The sequence below is a fragment of the Gavia stellata genome, chromosome 3, assembly GCF_030936135.1.
Source record: "Gavia stellata isolate bGavSte3 chromosome 3, bGavSte3.hap2, whole genome shotgun sequence".
NCBI classification, from domain to species: Eukaryota; Metazoa; Chordata; class Aves; order Gaviiformes; family Gaviidae; genus Gavia; species Gavia stellata.
Genome location: NC_082596.1, coordinates 101,743,072 through 101,764,060, shown reverse-complemented (window position 1 = coordinate 101,764,060; position 20,989 = coordinate 101,743,072). Strand labels below are relative to the sequence as shown.

At 40.8% G+C, this 20,989-nt stretch overlaps 1 protein-coding gene across 1 annotated transcript; it reads right to left on the bottom strand.

The window, feature by feature from the left end:
• Positions 1-1,366: 1,366 nt before the first annotated feature.
• On the bottom strand, positions 1,367-14,951 carry RPP40 (ribonuclease P/MRP subunit p40). The gene is made up of 8 exons (XM_059815300.1): positions 14,823-14,951; positions 12,868-13,012; positions 11,557-11,625; positions 10,000-10,095; positions 8,687-8,812; positions 4,373-4,571; positions 3,297-3,431; positions 1,367-2,005 (listed from the first exon to the last, which is right to left on the bottom strand). Exons 1-8 carry the CDS (start codon positions 14,949-14,951, stop codon positions 1,807-1,809), a joined length of 1,098 nt encoding a protein of 365 aa, XP_059671283.1. The 3' UTR covers positions 1,367-1,806.
• Between the last annotated feature and the right edge of the window lie 6,038 nt (positions 14,952-20,989).

Genomic DNA, 20,989 nt, shown 5'->3' with positions numbered 1-20,989 from the left:
AGAAAAAGTTTTACTAGAATCTGGTAAGCACATTTGCTGGAGTGGCTACAAACTTCATCCAACTTTTCACAAAGAGTCAAGGTTTTTAACTTGTGTTAGAATTTTTACTGCAGGTGAAACTTCCAGGAAAAGCCCAAGCTTTTAAGAGACCTTCTGATCAAGGGGAAAAAAGGGAAGACACTTCTGCTTACTAGTCTCTCTTGTGGAAGTTGATACATGGCATAATCCCTCAACAGATACCTTCAAAAGCAGACTTTAGCCAACAACTGAAGCCATTTGTACCGATGCATAGTAATGAAAGACAATGGTGAAGCCAGCCATGTTAAATATATACTAGTCAAGTGTCAAGCCAAGAACTTTCCCAGACTGTTGTCCCTTCAGTGTAAGTGTATGTTTGTACATGTGACAAGGTGGCACTTCCACTCCTGGTAACCCACTAGAAGTGCTTCATGGCAGGATCTTTTTGAAAAACAACATAATGATTTAGAAAACTGTTTGCTGATTTGTGAAAGTTGTTTGTGAAATGTGTAACAAAACTTGAGCAAAAGGGGTTATGTTTAGTGGAGATGTATGACAACCAAATACCATCCAGTAAATCATCCAAGATGATTCTCCTCACTGAAGAGGACCAATAAACAGATAAAGAAAGAAAGCTCAACTGCTTCCCATGGGCTTTCTGCTTTACTGTGCCCCTCACCCTGACAGGAGATCTTGATGTTTCCACTACCGCTATGCCTCAACTTCCACTACCAATCGCTCGCTCCATCAAGTGAACAACTTCCATTTTCGCACTGCATTGGTACTTAAATGATACATACCCACTCCATAAAACACAAAACAAATAACGCCTATCTCCCCTCATCCCCAAACCACCATCCAAACTTCCATGGATTTCAACAGGAGTTAACCTGGATTCTTTATATCTGCCTATGCTCTCAGCATTACTGCTTATCGTTAACAAAACCTGCTTCACTTCAGCTGCGTTGTTTGGGGGTATCTCCATAGTGTTCTTTCCAGAAACATGTCTGCAATAAAGCAACAGTGAAATCTTAGCTCAGTGAGTTGTCCTGTAAGCAAGAACCACAAGCTACTTTTAAAACTAGGTATTTGGTGGGGGTGTGAGTGTGTGTGTGTGTAGAGGTCAATTAAGAAGGCAAGCAGCAGCATTCTGCATCACTATTAAAAATCAGCTTCTTTCTGATAACCAACTGTGATCTGCAAAATCCGAGAAGCAGGTCAGTAAGCCTTTACTTTTTCCACGTTCAATGGGTGTTCCTCCTACTGTCACGTGCCTCCTTCTCCTCACCTTCTCCTCCCCTCCCCCCAAATTATGGAGAACACAGCTCCTTTTTTTTTTTTAATTTGCCAGCATGTAGTCCAAAATGTCTTAAACATGAATTTGAAGGTTTTACAGAAAGAAGGTTTAGAAAGAAAACACTGAATTCCAAAATGAGCTTTCCTCCCAAATATTCTAGCTAACAATCTGTAAAACTAACTTTCAAATTCCAAAGTTATTCATGGATAGAAGGAAACCACCTACAGTCAATTCCTGAGAACTTAAACTCTCAAAAAACATATCTTTTTCTTAAAGCTAGAACTGTGAAGTCTTTCAGAAGGCACTGTATGACAGTGAAGAAACAAAAATCCATTCCTTCCATTGTAGGTCATCCTTTAAGGGCTATAAATAATGGAAAATCATATACAGCCTCTTAGTACTTGTTACCAATTACTTTTATAAAAACTATCTTATTAGGTTTCTATTCAGTAACATGGAATTAATAGAAAACTTCTTCTGTAGACATAGCTTTATGGAGGACAATCATCGTTAGTTCCTACAGCCATCTGAATCCAGTAGTCCAGATTTCTAAAAATGACAAAGTTGTACAAATTCTCTCCTCCCTTGTGGAAACCATGTTCACTTTCTCTCCAGGAAACAGGGCTGTCTGCAAAGCCATGCACAGTTAAGGTCAGCCAATATGCCAGTTTTGGTTCACCAAAATAGCAACTGCAAGGAAGAAGACAAGGTAATCAACAATTGTAATGGAACAGACAGCATGTTCAAGTATACAATATAAAAGTAAAAAAAAAAATTAAAAAAAATCAAAAAGACAAGCACTTCAGTGAAAATTTGTAATTAATAATTAAAAAACCTGCTTTAGTACATGATAAATAAATTCAAAAGAAAGTATTATTTCAGAAGACATTAGAAAGTGAAATAAGATTGACTCATGATTATTCCTACCATACTTTTAGACATGGCAAACCTGCAAGTTATAGCAATTAGAAACAGTTGTAAAAGTAGCTGTTCTGAATTTCCTACAGCATGCATTGTCTTTCAGAAAATAGAATGTTTACTGAGAACAGTTGCTATCAGGGAAAAAAAGACATAGGAGGAAGAAACACAGTCAGGCTATGCTTGACACAAATACATTTACCACCAGAAAGGAAATGGATTACAAATAACCAAAGCCAGATATTATCCACTGCTCTTAAGTAGAGAATAAAAGCCAAGGAAATTTCTGTTCCAACCCTAGCCTAGGGAGGCTTTCTGCATGAGATTTGAAAATTGCTCAGAGTAATGATGATATTTCAGATCAAGCAACAGCAATACTGTCATGAGTCAGTCCTACAATCGTTAGCCACCAGGCACTTCAAGAATTCTCTCACACATGGAGCAAGGACCTTCCAGAATTTGCTATCAGTAGCACTAATATACAATACAGGCAGATACCACACTGATCCATGATACACTAGTATCATGTAGTTTGGTATTGAATTAGAACTACAGCTACCCTGCTCATGTTACAACACTCGATTAAAAAAAACCAACTCGCTATAACTTAATTTACTGTAATGCCGTAATAACTTTGAAGTACCGTGTGATATTCTTTTTGGTGTCATAAAAGGAATGTCAGTCATATTTTCCATCAGTAGTTAAAAAAAACTAAGTTAGACATATTTGAGGGCATCTGATTTTCACAGACGGGGGAATTTGAAAAATGCAGGAGCTCAGTAGAGCCACTGTTTCCTAGAAATTCAGATAAAAACCAAAGTCATTACTAGAATACAGGGCAGGCATTTTCAAATTTGAAGTATCTAAAATTGTTTATTGCTTTTTTTATACCAATGTTAAGCTTCCAGTTCATTTCCCAATTAAAAAAAAGTCTTCATTTTGTGTATTTTGCTATTTACCTCCAACAGCACTACTGAAAAGAAGTATTTAAAACTGATTTAGAAAATTAAAAAGTGTTAGAATACAAGTGTTTTAGTAAAGTACTAAATGTTTCAGCTCTTACCACAGCTGCTCCAATAACTGAATTATCTTCTCAGGAATTATAAAGCCTGTGATGGTGCACAAAAAAGCTTTTTCCACCACTGTGTTGGGCTGAGGACAACAATAGGTTGATAAGAAGCTAGACGATTTGTTGTCTCTGGGAAAAAACAAAACAAAACCCAACTAAAATTAATACACTTTAGATCATCTACAGGAAGTCTTAGTAATCAAAACTTGCACCAAACAGGTAGTATCTATGTATATCATCTAAATTTATACCCAAGCAACTAATGGCCAAGCAATTAATACACAAGACATCACACTTCTGTGGCTTAACCCTGGTAAGCACCTGAACACCCCACAGCTGCTCACTCACTCCTCCCTAGGAGGATGGGGGAGAGAATCAGAAAGATGCAAGTGACAAAATGCATGGGTTGAGGTAAAGACAATTTAATAGGTAAAGCAAAAAATTGCACCCGAAAGCAAAGCAAACTAAGGAATTCATTTACTACTTCCCATCAGCAGGCAGATGTTTAGCCATCTCCAGGAAAGCAGGGCTTCATCATGTGTAACTGTGACTTGGGAAGACAAATGCTGTACCTCCGAATGTTTCCCGCCCTTCCTTCCCCCAGCTTTTATTGTTGAGCACGCCACCATATGGTGTGGGATATCCCTCTGGTCACCTGGGGCCTGCTGTCGTGGCTGTGATCCCCCCCAGCCTCTTGCCCACCCCCAGCCTACTTGCTGGCGGGGCAGTGTGAGAAACAGAAAAGGCCTTGACACTATGTGAGCACGGCTCAGCAACAGCTAAAACATCCCTGTGTTATCAACACTGTTTTGGTCACAAATCCGAAACACAGCACCGCACCAGCTACTACAAAGAAAATTAACCCTATCCCAGCCAAAACCAGTACACATGGGTATCCCTAAGAACACAGGTAAGTTATTCAAGACTTACAACAAACACTTACGTGCATAACAGACTTCCCACTTACAGAAATGTGTCTTTCTTAATTATTATTTAACTCTTCCTTAAAATAAATTGTGGCTTTCATTACTTAAAATGTATTTAAAGATCAAACAAATTCAAGTACTTACAAGCTAACTTGATTCAAGACAGCACCCAGCCATTCAAACAGTTCTTCGGTACTGCAGGACTCGTCTGGCTTTCCTTGTAGTTCATTACTTTGCAACACCGGGCACTGCAAGTCCCTTAATGTGCTGAATGTTATTTTTGGCTTCAGGGCCTGTATTTGATTTTTTGAAAAGTATGACATCAATGTTGATCCCTCTGCACCTTAACAACACAACACCACAAAGAGCTGTTACGAAACTACTAAACAAAATGAGCACTGAATACATGAAACCTTTGCATATGTATACAAGAAAGTGCACTGTGTGAAACTGCTTACAAGCTGTTATCTTTGGCAAAAGCCACAGAATCTTCAGCTTCCTTATCTTCTTGGACATAAAAATTAGCTCAGTAAAATTACTATTTAACTAGCAAGTATAGGTCTGTCAATAGAAAATTCAAGCAGAATTCACTGGGCAAGTAATAAAATGAACTCATTAGAAAGGGGAGTTCAGAGTGCTCCTGAAAAGGAACACATGAAAGGGAGCAAGAACACACGTTAACTGCTCCCCAAGACAAAGTGGTCTGCAAATGCACTCACACCGTAAGTACACCCATGCCTATACTCACGAGGCCAGAGAACATTTTGCCTTGCTAGTGCTCATACATACATTCCCTTCATGCTCATGCACAGGTACTCACTGCTGTAGATGGCCAATGCATACCTTATACCGTTAGGTCATCTCTAGCTCAGCATCTCTAGAAATTCCTCAGGCATTGCCATTTGAGAGGGAGAATACATGTAGTAGGTGTACACAAAGATAACTCATCTCTAAGATCAGATAAAGGGAACTAAGCTCAAATGAATTGAGGCAGTATTCCCTCCAAAACCACTGAGTGTCTAGAGGGATTCCTGCATCACTACTTCTCTAAGAACTGCCTCCTAGAGACAGTATGGCTTCTAGAATCATGAACAACTCCAATGAAATAAAATTCCTGCAGATCTCAGGAATACTTTGCAAGAAGCTATAGCGTCATTAAATTCTCCTGGAACACACCTTCACAACTGCAGAAAGTTTGCCTTTTCGTTGTCCTAAAAGGCACTCAGTCTTCTATCCAGCATGTCAGGTTAGTGGATCTCTTAGTTCTCTCAGCTGAGGACAAGAATGTGTAAGCATCCTTCTGAGAGGTCTTATCCCATCACTAAAAAACACATACTTTATTTCCTAAGTGTGACAGCAAACTTAATTTAGGAGCCATAAGGTTTCTGAGAAAAATTCTTCCTTCACAGTAAATTGAGAAATCATCTTCAGATAAGGTCTATTTGGAAGGTGGTATTATCCCAGAAAAATACCAGAATCTGTCATCAAGACCAGAGACCCTCCTACCCACCTGGTTAAGGTGTCTGCCATCCCAGAACACCATTTTCCCTGAACAGTGGAGAGGTGAGCAGGTGACTACAGGTTTGAGAACAGGTTTATCAATGATGTCAAGAGGACTTCTAGGATAGTCTGGGGAACAAGGATTGAAGAGAAAAGGAAAGGAAGAGTGTAGAGAAATCAAACTGTATCACAAATCTCACTTTACTAGGATCAGAGAAGAAAAGTGGTAAGTCTTCAAATGCAGTATGGCTGTAACAGTTAGATGTACCTTGATGGACTTGTGGGTAAGGCCATGTTTCTTCAACTCTAGTAAGCGATCCAAAACAGCAGGGAAAATTCTAAAAACCTAACCTAACCTAAGCAATCATATTGCAAATTAAAAGATATTAACCAACTTCCTTTTTGAAGCAGTAAGATAGTTGATGTGGAATCAATTCTCCTAAATTTGAAATTCCAGACAATGTACTCTACTTTCATAAAGTAACAATGGGTCTCTAGGCGACCAAGAAATAATACCTTATTCATGAGAAGTCTGAAGTCCAGAATAGCATTTCAATACTGCAGGAAAGGCATGTATGAACAGAAGAAATTCAAGAATAGGCTAGAGATTTCACTGTGGAATACAATAGCCAAGAGTTGCTATCAAGAATTATGGACTGTCTAAACTCCATCAGCCATATTTATCTCATCAAGGACAATCACATGGGGAAGTAGAAAAAGGAGGGTGAACCTGATCCTTTTTAGACATCCTTCAAAAAACGCTGTCCAAGTACCGAAGGGCAGAGTGACAAAGACAGGCAGCCACTGAATTCTTGTTAATTTAGTATTTTTATATAGATATATTTAAGTCTGAAGTGTGCTAGAGCAGATGACCTTCCTTCAGTCTGTACTTCCTATTGGAATTTGTTAGAGTAACAGGTTCAAAGAATGTATAATATTGCCCTAGAATTCTTAGTCAAATATAAAAAATTACACATTTTAAATGTCCGCTCCATATAGGAGCCTCAGCTACAGCCCTTACTTCAAGAAAACTCAAAAACTACAGACAAGACTCCAACAGAACAATTCCCCTAGCTACAGCATAGCTTTCCATGTCAACAACAACCAGGCACATTGTCAAAGTTTTTTGGAGGCCAGTGAATTTCAGCCAATAAACATTTAAAATTATCACAGAAATTACAGCAATAGAGAAGAGAAGAAAAGGTTGTTTTGCCTCTGTCATTAAGGACACGAGACACTCCATAGTCCGTTTTTCTGTTCCTCTTGCTGCCAGAACCACTGAGTGGGAAAAACGGGCATGAAAACAGAAAATCCTGCTTTTGGAAAGTGACACGAATGTTTATAGGTTTGCAGCAGTGCTGGCCACAGTAAGAAACACCAGTTATCAGCAGGAAGGCTGAAAGCAGAATGTTTACGGAGGATACAGATTCTCTCAACAAAATACACCCCTCTTTTCCCCTTCCAGCAGAATCTACATGATGCCTCATGTCTATTAATAAAAAAATCTATAAAAGTTTTAATTTTGTCAGTACTAAGGAAGAGTCGTTGGTGTGTTATGAGCACAAGATTCCTGCACAGAAAGGCATTCAGATTTAACTCCATATTCAGGAAATGATTGACCTGACCTGGTTTTTGGATGTAAGAAAGTGAGGAAAAGGAATGATATTCTTCCTGAATGCTGCTACACTAGCAGCAACAAACACAAGAAACATGCTGGCCCTAGAGGCATTTTGCTCTCTGCCCAGGGTCAATAAATCCAAGCAAACTGAGCCTGAAGATCTGCCACCTTAGCTGGATTTATGTCACCATTTATGGTAGCAAGTCTTCACTGTGACTCTTCCCCGAAGACTACAAGCCTTTAAACAATTTCTGTATGACAAACATGGAAAGATCTTTGTCCTCCGCTTAGTACTTAAAAAAAAGGGAGGGGATACATTAAGGACTAAAGTGAAACGTGGGACACTGCTAGAGGAACTTGCAAGCAGCTTCAATTTCTCAGATCAGTAACGCCCTCTCAAACCTGGTCTTGAAAAGCCAGGCAAGGGCAGATGGGAAAGCATTCTCAGGGACCTCTTTAATATCCCCTCTCACTAGTGTGGAGACTTCTTCGTGACAAAGCAGAACCACACTAAAAGCTATACAGCTATGACGAAGAAAACTTTTTTTTTTGCAGTACAGGCCCCTGCAGCTTTTGTCAACTCTATACAAATGCTACATACCCCTCGATACAGCCTGTTCTGAAGTAAAACAAGCAACTGAGGACTTTGGAAAATGACCCTCAGATGAAGAACAATACTTAAACCCCAGAAGAAAAATTAATGTAAATCAGAAAACAGTAGGTAAATGAATTCTAGAAGAAAGGTGATGTGAGACAATACGATTTCTTAAAACAACCTCTCACTCTGCTCCAATCTCAAACAAGCCCTTGAGAATAAAATAATAAAATAGCAGACCGCATGTGTATCAAAATACACAGCAAATGACAGAAATAGGGACTCTGTACATGTCCTGTAACTACTGATGAAACGAGAAGTTCCCCATCTCAAGTACTACATCAAATACATAACTTATATGTATTAATAAAAAACTAAAAAAAGTGTATTAATAGTGGTTATGTATGTCACAGATTTATAAAGAAGAGGCTGCGCTATCAAATAGGCAAAGTTACGCCAGAAAGCCTGGGCAACACAGAGACAAGGGAATGAAGCAACTAATGTATCTCCTATGAATCACTGTTGTGATCCTGAACTGAGATGTTCTGCTGTGTAGGAAATAACACACGTGCCAAACCCCAAACAAATAAACAAAGCAAACAAAAAATCCCTCCCAAACACATTTTAATTTAACTTTTCCCTCCACTAAAAATGCATTTGGGCAATCAGTAGAAAAGAACAGCAAACTAAAAACATTTGGACTTCATGTCAGTTACATTTTAGTTCTACATTTAGTTCTTATTACCTGTATTATACCAAGCCAGCAGGAAGTCAAATTCTAAAGGTTTCTTTTCCTTCAAGGCCCAAAGCACTCTGTTATGCTTCTTGCTATCAGGGTGAAAGCCGGCATCAGTCAAGTCAATAGTTATAACTGCAAAAATGTACAAAAGCAATAGTTACTCAACTGAAATAAATTTTAATATTAAATTCATTAAGAACTAACAGAACACAAAGAAACCAAAGAACATTAAACTTCCTTTTCACATATACAGCATCTTTATAAAAAATATGATTACGCAAGTATGACTCCCCGTTACGTAAATAAATATTTACCTCCTGCTATCCTTATTTTGATATAATCTGGAACTGCCTTCTAGTGACTGGAGGGACAGATTCCTTTTGTAATGGCAGTGACAGAAGTCCCAAAACAGCACCTTAAAAATATCTTGGCAATTAGGCAAGCTATTAGCACTAAAAAAGCTAGAGCTTCTAACATCAAAAGCCATATCTATGGCAATGACACTTTTTCAACTGTTTTTTTTGTAGATGAATTGGTCCCAGGCTAAAAGTTGCATTTATTTTTCAGATGGAAATTTCATCATACATTTTACTTGACAAACTGAATAGTAAAATGTCCCATTTTGCTAAAATTCTTATTCTAGATAACAAGTTTCCCATCCTAAAGTTTTTATGTAACTACCTATCAACTACTGCAGGTTCTAATACATTTGAGATGGCATAGCGTTCATGTTTTTTTTAATTATTTACCAAAAAAAGTTAACAAAAATAAAATCACACTCAGTATGTCTCCTCTACAGCTGTTAAAAAATTACAACATTTTCCAAGTACTTGGTATATGGAGACTACCATTTTAAATGTCTCAAATGTAATATAATTCTCCCTTTCAAGCAAGCAGTCTTGGGTGAGGCTCTTAACTGATTTTTTTTTTTTTTTTGTATAGTGTGCAAATTTTAAGCGCTACCTTAATTAGTTCAGTATTTTCCGATTTAAATCAGAAGGGATAGATACTGTGCACAGTACACAAAAATTCTTGAGTCCTACATCACTCCAGTATAAACTACACAATGAAAACCCCAGAAATTAAAAATTTTATAAACACCCAAAAGATCACACATTTATTTCCTTATAACTGCTTTATTATTTGGAAAAAGTATTTTTTCTCTTCATGCAGTCCTTGTATCTGCATCTGGAAAAATACAACCTAGACAATAACCGATGTTAAGGAAAGGGAAGTTTCAACATTGCTGGTTTAACATCCTAACAAAGTGCTTCACAGACAGATCTGAAATAAGCGCTGTTAATATAAATAATACTTACTATATCTCATTACTTTTTTGCCAGAATACTGAGAAGGGCGACCTTGCAGTCCAAGTTCCTCATAAGTATCCTTATCCACTGACAGAATTAGTTTTCCTATAAACAAAACAAATTTTAATACAAATAATCTTATACATAGCTCCCTTTGAAGTCTTCCGAGAACTGTATACCTTATACAATGTTAGCTTTGGATCAATGATATTACTAATGTAATCCAGACTCCTTAGTTCCAGTTAAATGGATTAACAGATTAACCCTTAAACAAAAAATGTTATAACTCAGTTACTCTTTTTTTGTATCAGAGGTCTTACGAACTAGAATGAGAAAAGTGTACTACTATTTCTGAGACAGTCATAGCTTTTTTACTGTACTACTTCACTTCATTACCTCAATCTTTCCTCCTCCACTTGTCCCCTAGCATTTGCTGTGTCATTGGTTGAAAACTACATTACACTAGGGCCTGACTTGGTAAACAGTCATGCAGGCACTGCTCAACTAAACATACAAAAGCAGTTCCTCCAACTCCAGTGAGACTACTCACATTAAGTAAACTATACTTATTAGCGACGAGCAGGTATGCACTGGAACAACTCCACTCCCATGTTCATAAACCAAATCCGGCATCTGCCACTTGTTACAGAATTTCACACAACAGATCCTTACAGTCTTTTGATTCTACTGTACAAGTAACAGTATAATACAGAATACAAACAAATAAGGCTGCTGCTGAAGATTTTAGATAGTGACATCACCAGGAACTGTAACGCTGTCTCTGCATTAATTGTGCATAGCTTGTACTAACTGTATCATACAAACACAATCACTGTCAAGTACCCCATTTGCTAGGACTGTGCTAACAGAGCACATAAAAGAATTCATCCTCTGAAGAATCTGAATTTACTTATGTTCTGATGGGCACCTGTCATATTACAGCATCTTAGGCTAGAGGGCTGATAGACCAATTTCTGTTTCTATTATATCTGATATATTGTTAAATGGAAATAAGACAACATATTTGAAGCCCAAAATAGTTTCATTATTTTCGCTGCGTGTAAAATCCCACCCGAGATGGAACATTTTGTCATAAAACTGTGATGGAACTGCAACAGAGCATTTTAACATGTCACGTAATTCTCCAAGAATAAACACTGAATATTTAAAAAGTGTTCCTAAGCAGTGCTGATAATTTTATTTTTTGGTACAAATTCTGTCTTTAAGACCAGTAGGAAACAAGAAGTTGAAATGCAGTGTTTTCACAAAAATAATCCTCTGTAGCAATTGCAATTACAGTTGAAGCACCAACAATCTGATACTATACATAAGTGAAGTGATTTTTTTTAAATATCCTTTAGATGAAATAAGTAATTTAACAGCATGAATGAAAAAAAAGTTAATTCTTTTCCTGATGCAAACATATTTCTAATAAAGTTGGCAAGTACAGTAAGCATTACATTTTCCAGTTTACATCATTCCAAATGAAAAAAACAAACAAACAAACAAAAACCACCAAGACCACAATCAATATGTATGTATTACTAAAACCAAAACAAAACATACCATTTGGTAGCAGAGCTGCAGTATTATCTTGATCAATTTTTGTGTTATAGGTAAGTGCGTAGCATGAACCTTTAATAGTAAAGCAGAAAACCATGAGATTACACAATCTCTACAGACATGACAATATGAAAGATTCACCTCAAGATAATCAAACATGCCAAATACCATTTGAATCATTCTAAACCCTTGTGTTTTCATCAACTAATTTTCTTCCACCTTTTGAAGCAAAATAGCATTTTGTTATTATTTTAATAAACCTTGGACAGACACTAGAGTACCTGTAATACAGACAACATTAACAATACGCCCCAATGTGACAACACTTTTTTCCACCTGCGACCTTCCCCACTCAGCAAATGAAAACCCCCATTTTTTTTCCACAAACATTTCTATTATTAGTTCATATGAAGACAAGGTGAAAGATGCTCCCATTATTAAATATATTTTGTAGCATTATCTGCCACAATCAATTTTGTTCTTAAAAATACAAGAGTCAGAGCCTGTAAACTTGGTGTACAAACGTTGTACTGCTTCCATAAAACTACTGGCATAAAAGCCATTAATGAGAATAAAGGAAATACAAAAGAGTCCCACGTTTAGAAAGTAATGAATCTCATTCTCCCGTTTCACCCGTGTTCTCTCTTCTCCTCTCTTTTCCCTTTAAAGCTTTTTTTCTCCCTGATAATCATCTGAAGGGTACAACATTTATCATGAGCCAAATGAGCGGGGCCTGCTCGATGAAAACAGCATGCTCTGAGTACACAATAGCAAGCTGGCTGGGCAGAGGCTGCGTCTTTCTTCACATCCTCTTTGCTCTTACTGTGTAAGGATGAGCCACCACAGCTCCATTAGCAAAAAAAAAAAAACGCCACCCCCCCAAAAAAAGCGTATTTTTTCCTCTTTTTCTCTTGCCTGCCATGGAACACAGCTAACACAGCTCTGTGTTGAAATATGAAAGAATTGGGAAGGGAGCTGATATCTGCAGGAATCTGCATGAAGATGAGATGTAGAAGATAAACAGGTGTCAGGATACATGGAAGCCCTCTTGACAGCTAGCTTACAGAATTAAGATGGAATAGGGAGAAATGAAGAGGGAACAGTCATAGAGGTTTTGGACCCATTGGGTGTAAACAAATGTTGACACACCACAAATCAGAAAAAAACAGATAAAGAAATGAATGCAGAATTTTCTTAGTATTTTTTCTTCCCTTCCTTTACAATACTTTTCAGAATAAATAATACTAAATGGATTTTACTGTTTTGTGAAAAATGTACACTATTACTGCATCAGTCATGTTCTCATTACCTTACCTTTCTTCACAAAAGCATCAATGAATTCGTGAGAGACCAATTCATGAACTGGTAAGTTCCTCACCAGGTAGTACTCTCCAACGTCTGCAACAGTACTTTTCAGCACTTCAGGTAGTATGCCACATTCAGGGATCAAAAAAGACACCTATTAGGAACATATTTGTAACGTTAAATCATACCCTAAAAATCTGTTCTGGAAGAAAACCAAGAAATAAAAAAAGAAAAACTCTTCTTTTCAAACAAATCAGTATGTTACACCAAAATGAGACAAAGAAAAAATAATTTCAAGCTATTGTCTTCAAAATGCATCAATTTGCAAAAAATCTCCAAGCACAGCAGAGACATTATTTGGTTTTTGCATTTTACGTGCTATACAATAGCATTTGAGGTGCTACATAAAGGCATGACTTTACACAGCATGACTTAACTAATGATCTTGTTTCATGTCATTATGAATTTAGTTTGAAGTCGCACTGGAACATTTCCTTCAGCCCTTGCTGAAGGAAGCAGATATAATTAAAAATGTAGGCTAAGCATGTATGTAATCTCAGTGGAAATGCAAAGACCAAAGTAGAATTTAAACTATTTTTTGAATCAATGCATTCTCCTCTGTAGAATATTGTGGAAGTCAGGAGAGTGAACAGACCATCAGAACAAAACTTGAAGATGGGCTTACGATTCTCAAAAAAGCCGTAAGGCGTACCTTAAGACAACAACTTCTGTAACAGGTTTCTAATTTAGGGTAGGAAACTGATTTTCAAAAGGGCTAAGTACCTAAACTCAGCATTCAGTTTTTTGACCCAATTGCCTACTTTTAATTTCCCTTTTGTTTAAAACCTTTCCTGTATGTGTTTCATAGATCAGGAGAACTCTTACGTTTGGGAGACCCAGGCAAACAAGGTTATTACATGGGCAAGAACCAAGCTTACCAATAACCATGCACAAGCAGCAGAAAGGTTCATCCGCCTGCTCCTTCCCACTCACACCTCAAAAAAAATTTTTTTCTTAAACAAAGAAGCTCACAGAGAACAGGTACATACCTCCCTTTGCACACATACACAAGAGAAGTAACAACTGACAGATGGGCTGCCTGCCACACAAGTAGAAAGCTTTCTAGTTAGCTGCTAAAAAAATTACTAAGGAAATAGCGAGAGGGTCTGACTGACACTTGCAACAGGCAAAGAGAGGAGAGTTGGCAAAAACTGGCCTTCACAACATTAAGTTGTCCAAAACAATGAAGCAGTTGTTGTTGACAGCATGATATGATACTTTGGCAGAAGGAGGGACATGAAAAAGTGGACTTTCAGGGTACACCTGCAGTCAGGCTTCAGCTGAAACCTCTCTCATGGCTGAGGGACCCCCTCAGTCCCTCACTGCTTGGACTGGGAATTTGTGGGTGCTGCTCCCTGAGTTACTTGCCAGGTAGCAGTGACAAAACATTGTCGCCTCTTCCACCGGGTCACCCCTCTTCCAGTTCGTGTCCGCATGGCCTTCCACACTTTGAGGTGCTGCATGCTGCGGAATACCACCAAGCCAACCGGGGCTAATTTTTCTTTTTCTTTTTTTTTTTTCCCCCCTCCCCTAGAAGAGGCGTGCAGGCCACCTTTGACAAGGATGGCAGAACCTTCCAGAAAACAGCCTGGCGCGAGGTGGAGCACCAGCAAAACGCCCCTTTAAGGGCTGACAGGCAGAACCGCCGGCCCCCTCCCCCCGTGCTGAGGGGATGCTTTGGTCTCAGGGCGGAGCCGCAGAAACCTCTGGCAGCTCTCTTCCCCCGCAGGGCCCCGCACGGCTGCAGGCCGCAGGCGGGCTGGCCGGCCCTGCTGAGCCCCCGCCCGACAACCGCCTCCCCAAAGACCCTCTCCTCGCGCCCACCAACGGCACTGTCCGTTAACCCCGCCCCGCCGCCGGCTCGCGCCCGCCAGAGCGGCGGACGGGCGGGCGGACGCACTCACGCGGCAGTTGTAGGCGTGGTCCCGCACGTGCGCCGCGTGCCGCGAGCGCGCGTGCCGCGCGTGGCCCTTCTCGCAGACCAGCAGGTGCCGCGGCGCCTGACGGAGCCGCCGCAGCGGCGGCACCGACATCCTCCGCCGGCTCCGCGGGGAGCGCCGCCAATGGGGGAGCAGCCCTCGATCACGTCACCCGCCGCCCGAAAAACAGGGACTACAGGGAACAGCCGGAAGTATGAAGGAGGAGCGGGGAAGAAGCTGTTCGATGAGGTCACTTCCGCCTGCCTTGACAGCCCAGCTGCTTCCGGTGTGCCGCCCACAGAGCGCGGTGGTGTGCGCATGCGCGGCAGCAGGGCGCGAAGTGCGGCCCTGGTGTGGGGGCGGCAGCCATTACGCGCCTCGCTCACCCCCTCCCCGCCCTATATGTGTGCGCACTCGGTGCTGTCGGTCCTCGCAGGTTCGGAACAACCCCCGCGTGAGTCGGGCAGCAAAACCCACAGGGCTTTTGTGGTGCGGCAGCTGTAGCTCACAGCAGTTAAAGCATGCGTGTGCTTCATGATGCACCCTGCAAGCAGGAGCCAGGCCCTGCGGTATTGAGGGGGAGCATTGTAGGCCCGCAGGGTGCATTTCCCAACAGGGAACCGTTTTGGGAGAGATGGATGCTTGCAGGGATACAATAGACAGGTAGAAGTGTGTCCTGAGGTGGCTGATGGTGCTGCATATGGAATCAGATTATAGCAACGGAATTCAGGTATCCTTGAGGATGGAGATGGAAACTCATGCTGGTAACTAGGATACACATCCTGGTCAAGAAAATGCTACCGTACAAGGACCTTTCAAATATACACTAACTTACTTAGTGTGTGTAATGGTGTGTAGTGATACCTGACTTGTAGAGAAGTATTTTGGAATATAATCAAGACTTGTATCCTGAACTAACCTCAGGTGATTTTAATACTAAAAACCACACCCCTAGGAGGAGATTTTAAGCGCAAATATAGGTCCACCGTAGTATAATGAGTTACGTTAAAGTTAAGATGTGCAGATGAACTTTAGTGTGAGTGACCAATCAGTTACTATAATGTGATTCTTTCTTTGTTACTGTTTTGTATAAAAGACCCTGTGTGTTTCTGAGAGGTGTACTGGCTGATGTTAAATGCCCGGCACCCCACTCTGCAGACTGGCAATAAAGACAAATATCTCGACTCAGTGTGTTGATTGGCATTTTGTACACCGGGTGAAGAACCCTGATTTAGGGACAACAATGGCACTGGGCAGCCCTCAAGACATTGAGCAATCAGCTTCATCCTACCCTATAGCAAATATGAGAAATACAAAAATCCCAGGAGCTGCACGGGTGTGCATGCCCTGGGTGACAGGCACTACCGAAATACTACCTGATTTCATCAGGGCCCCACAGAGATACACCAAGTATGTGAATTCATACTGAAAATTTGTGGTCCGTTAGATTTCTGAGCATATTTGTAGCAATGGCTGCAGTTCTACAAGATCACGAACAAGATCTTGTGCCCACTCTCACTCCAAATAGGACTGCGCAGGTTAGCAAGCACCGTGCACGAGGGCTGTGGGATTGGGCACTGCCTCTGATGTGTCCTCTCACTGCTCGTTTTGTACATTGTGTATTTTAGATGAAGCACGTACAAAAATTTCCTCTTTCCACCTTCCTGTAGTTCTTCTCTTCCTGGTTCCCTAACTTTGTGGCTCCTGATTTAGTTTAAAATGGTACCAAACAGCTTTCTTGGTATTTGCTGTTTCTGTACACTGTACAAGGCTGTATGTAACCTTACTTAAAACAGCACTCAAGTCTGTTCACCAGACGTCCATCAAGATGGCAAAGCTGACGCTCAGTTTTGATGCCAGTTTGACAACAGTAGTTCCAGAGATCTCAAGCTTGCCCTAGGGAGATCTTGACCTGGTATTTCTAGATGTGATATTTGATGTTAATGCTCAGGGGTACATGACTTTGGTTATTCCTTTCCCTTAGGCGGTCAGATGCCAAGAGGAAAAATCTGCTCAGTATAGATTAGTATAGGAAGTTCGTTTAGTATAGAAAAGTATAGGTTATAGGTCATTTGTTGAACAGCTGCAGTGTTACACAGATATGAACCGCCAAATCCCTATGATTTTACTCATTCACCAGCTACGTATCTTGGTGGTTTGATACTGTAACTCGAGCACTCTTGTCCACTACCTGGTCAGTTATTGGCTGGTTGTCTAAGGTAAATAGGTAGCACTTAGGTTTCCTAGATCTCTATTTCCAGTCTGGTGAACTGTTACAGCTCTAGCTTCAGCAGTTGATGTGCCCAGGCTCGGCTTCTAGCACAGACTGCACTTTTCTGGTGCTCTGTCTATGTTTGGGTCTGCCTGATGTTGCTGACTTAATAGCTATAAATAGCTAGCACTGTGAAAAGTCTGGTCCTTGCAAGGTCTGTGTTACAGAACCGTGCTTGCCCGACAGCAGGAGGGATGCTACTGAGGAGTTAACTAGTTCAGTGCTTCTGGCTTGTTAGGCTGATTCAGACCCACTTGTTTCAGGGCATGGGTTTTCTGAGTGCTTGTTTACTGAAGTGACATCAAGACACTGCTGCTCTGTACTCGGTGGCTTGTATCCTCCAACGCATGAGACTGAGATGAAGCTACACATCACGAGGTCACTGGCTCATTAACATTTGTGGAGGAGGGCTGAATTCTGCGCTGACATTGCCTGTATAAATTGGATTCATTGCATTATTATGAATCAAAAAAGGCTATGTAGCCACAGTAGCCTTCTAATTTAAAGCATGCAAACATTAATGGGAAAAGCACTACATGATTAATGTCAGTTATTATCATACCCGCAAGCAGAAGCCTCTGCGCAGACAAGCATCACACTGCGATGATCAGAAAGCCTGATCTACTAAGGGGGTGAAAAGTTCAAGCCTATGATCAATAAGCCCAGAGTCCCAGAGAGGAAATTCAGCTATAGTCAAAGCAGCCTGTGGAGTTGGGATTTTTTGTGGTTTGGGGTTGGGGTTTTTTTTTGTGAGCTTCACTATGCTGATACAATTTATGCTTTCTGCTAGGGATACAAATGGATAGGAAAAGAGGAAAAAAAAGTTGGGGAAGGATCAAGAGAGTCAAGATTCATGGTTGCATATTCAGAGTTAAGTCAGTGTGTTAGGGATTTTGGCAGGAGTGTAGTTCAGTGCAGCTCAGTGGAGCATTGAAGGATTCACATCACTGTTCAGTTAGTTTGGTTCATGTGTCAGGCAATTAAATTTAACCCACCCTTACTCGTATACGTTGGTTGTCCTGTTACAGAGTGTGTGTGTTTTAGAGAACTCCCTGAAGATACTGAACTACATTTAAAAAAAAAAACATTTAGCAGTCCAGTAGTCTGTGCTGTAACATACAGAATTTCCCCATCTTTAAATGGGCTATATATATGTATGGGAATTGTTGGTAAATGCTGACATTTTTACAGTGGTTGTTACAGTTTTCTGAGTAATTGGGTATAGGGTTTCTGTATATTATTAAAAAAAAAAGACATTTTAAACAATTTAAGCAACATAGCCCCTTGGGCGGGAGTGTTGATCTGCTTGAGGGTCGGAAGGCTCTGCAGAGGGATCTGGACAGGCTGGATCGATGGGCTGAGGCCAATTGTATGAGGTTCAACAAGGCCAAGTGCCGGGTCCTGCACTTGGGTCACAACAACCCCATGCAACGCTACAGCCTTGGGGACGAGTGGCTGGAAAGCTGCCCAGCGGAAAAGGACCTGGGGGTGTTGATTGACAGCCGACTGAATATGAGCCAGCAGTGTGCCCAGGTGGCCAAGAAGGCCAACGGCATCCTGGCCTGTATCAGAAACGGTGTGGCCAGCAGGAGTAGGGAGGTGATCGTGCCCCTGTACTTGGCGCTGGTGAGGCCGCACCTCGAATGCTGTGTTCAGTTTTGGGCCCCTCACTACAAGAAGGACATGGAGGTGCTGGAGCGTGTCCAGAGAAGGGTGACGAAGCTGGTGAGGGGTCTGGAGCACAAGTCTGATGAGGAGCGGCTGAGGGAACTGGGGTTGTTCAGTCTGGAGAAGAGGAGGCTGAGGGGAGACCTTATCGCTCTCTACAATTACCTGAAAGGGGGTTGTGGTGAGGTGGGTGTTGGTCTCTTCTCCCAAGTGACAAGTGATAGGACAAGAGGAAATGGCCTCAAGTTGCACCAGGGGAGGTTCAGGCTGGATATTAGGAAAAGTTTATTTACTGAGAGAGTGGTGAAGCACTGGAACAGGCTGCCCAGGGAGGTGGTGGAGTCACCATCCCTGGAGGTGTTCAAGGAATGTGTGGACGAGGCATTGTGGGACATGGTTTAATGGGCATGGTGGTGTTGGTTGATGGTTGGACTTGATGATCTTACAGGTCTTTTCTAACCGTAGTGATTCTGTGATTCTGTGATTCTGTGAACCGGGCTCCCTGGTTCAAGAAGGACAGGGAGCTGCTACAGAGTGTACAGCAAAGGGCTACAAAGATGATGAGGGGACTGGAACATCTTTCTTATGAGGAAAGGCTGAGGGACTTGGGTCTTTTTAGTCTGGAGAAGAGACGACTGAAGGGGGATCTTATTAATGCTTCTAAATACTTAAGCGGTGGGTGCCAGGAGGATGGGGCCAGCCTTTTTTCAGTGGTGCCCAGTGACAGGACAAGAGGTAATGGGCATAAACTTGACCATAGGAAGTTCCATCTAAACATGAGGAGGAACTTCTTTACTTTGAGGGTGGTAGAGCACTGGAACAGGCTGCCCAGAGAGGCTGTGGAGTCTCCTTCTCTGGAGATATTCAAAACTCACCTGGATGCATTCCTCTGCAATCTCTAGGTGAACCTGCTCTGGCGGGGGGTTGGACGAGATGATCTCCAGAGGTCCCTTCCAACCCCTATCATTCTGTGATTCTGTAAAGCTATCACAATTTTCCCAGGTATTTCAAACCCATGACAGGGTAATGCAGTTTTACAGCAAATCAGTTTCTCAGTGTTTGAAGAGAGTGACAGGCTGTAGTCAAGAGGAAAGGAATGCCTTGAGGCAACCTGTGGTAATAGCTTGGAGTAGGGAAGGATCTCTAAAATATTTTCTGGGACTGGTGAAATTTGATTCTGATTTTGTATAAAATGACTGAGTTTGGAAGGAAAAACCTGATCTTCACATTATGTACAATATATCTAGTTGCGAAGTCCAGCTGCTTCTTTTATCTATTTTCTTTTATTGAAGAGCAATCTTAACTTATTCTTTCTGGTGGATTTTCTGATTAAAAGAAATAACATCATTATAATACCTAGAGTTTCATAAAATCAAATCTAAGCAAATATTTACCACATGTATTTTGAATTTGGTTTGTGTCTTTAAGATGAATAAAAATATTTTTCTTTTCAGTCACTTTTTCTCTCTTAAATATTGTTGGCTGCAGAAGGGAAGGAAGGAAGTTGTCTAAATCTTTTAACCCTGGCTATTGAAATTAGTACTTTGCAAAACAGAAACAAACAGATAACCTCCGGTGTCTTGTTCATCTGAAATTAATAAAGTATCTAAGACTCTGAAAACCATCATTTCACTTGATCAGTGTCAACTGCTTTTTTCATTGAGGAAAGTGGAAAGATGGTGAAGATTTGGATAGTTAGCTTTATATCCTGTTTTTACACACTTTGGTCCAAATGTTCAGAGCAGTGATGGATTGTAAAAATGATCCCACTCAGACTTGTTTTTCTAGAAGATTACAAACAAAGCTTCTGCCAAGCTACTCCCCAAAGCAGCTGTTCAAGCCAGGGAGAATAGTGAATGGACCAAGTTGCTGGATTTGGTTTAAATGCAATTCAAAAAAAAACCAACCAGCCACCCTGATATCTTTCTTCTTGAGCTAAAAACCCCTGTAATCTGGGAAGCTTCACACTCACTCACTTTTGTGATGCTACAGTGGGAGAAGAAATGAGAAGGATAATTCACCTGACAAGGTTCTGGGGAGCAGGACTGTTTTTCATCTACGTTCAAGCAGAGTCTTCACCTCCACTTGTCTCCTAAGGATCAGATTTTGGCTGGGCCCTGCATGGTGATGGGGAATTTTCATGCACTTTCTCCTGCTAAACAGATCAATTGTTGTTCACATTATGGCTAATATGAGACACACGTGCTCTTAC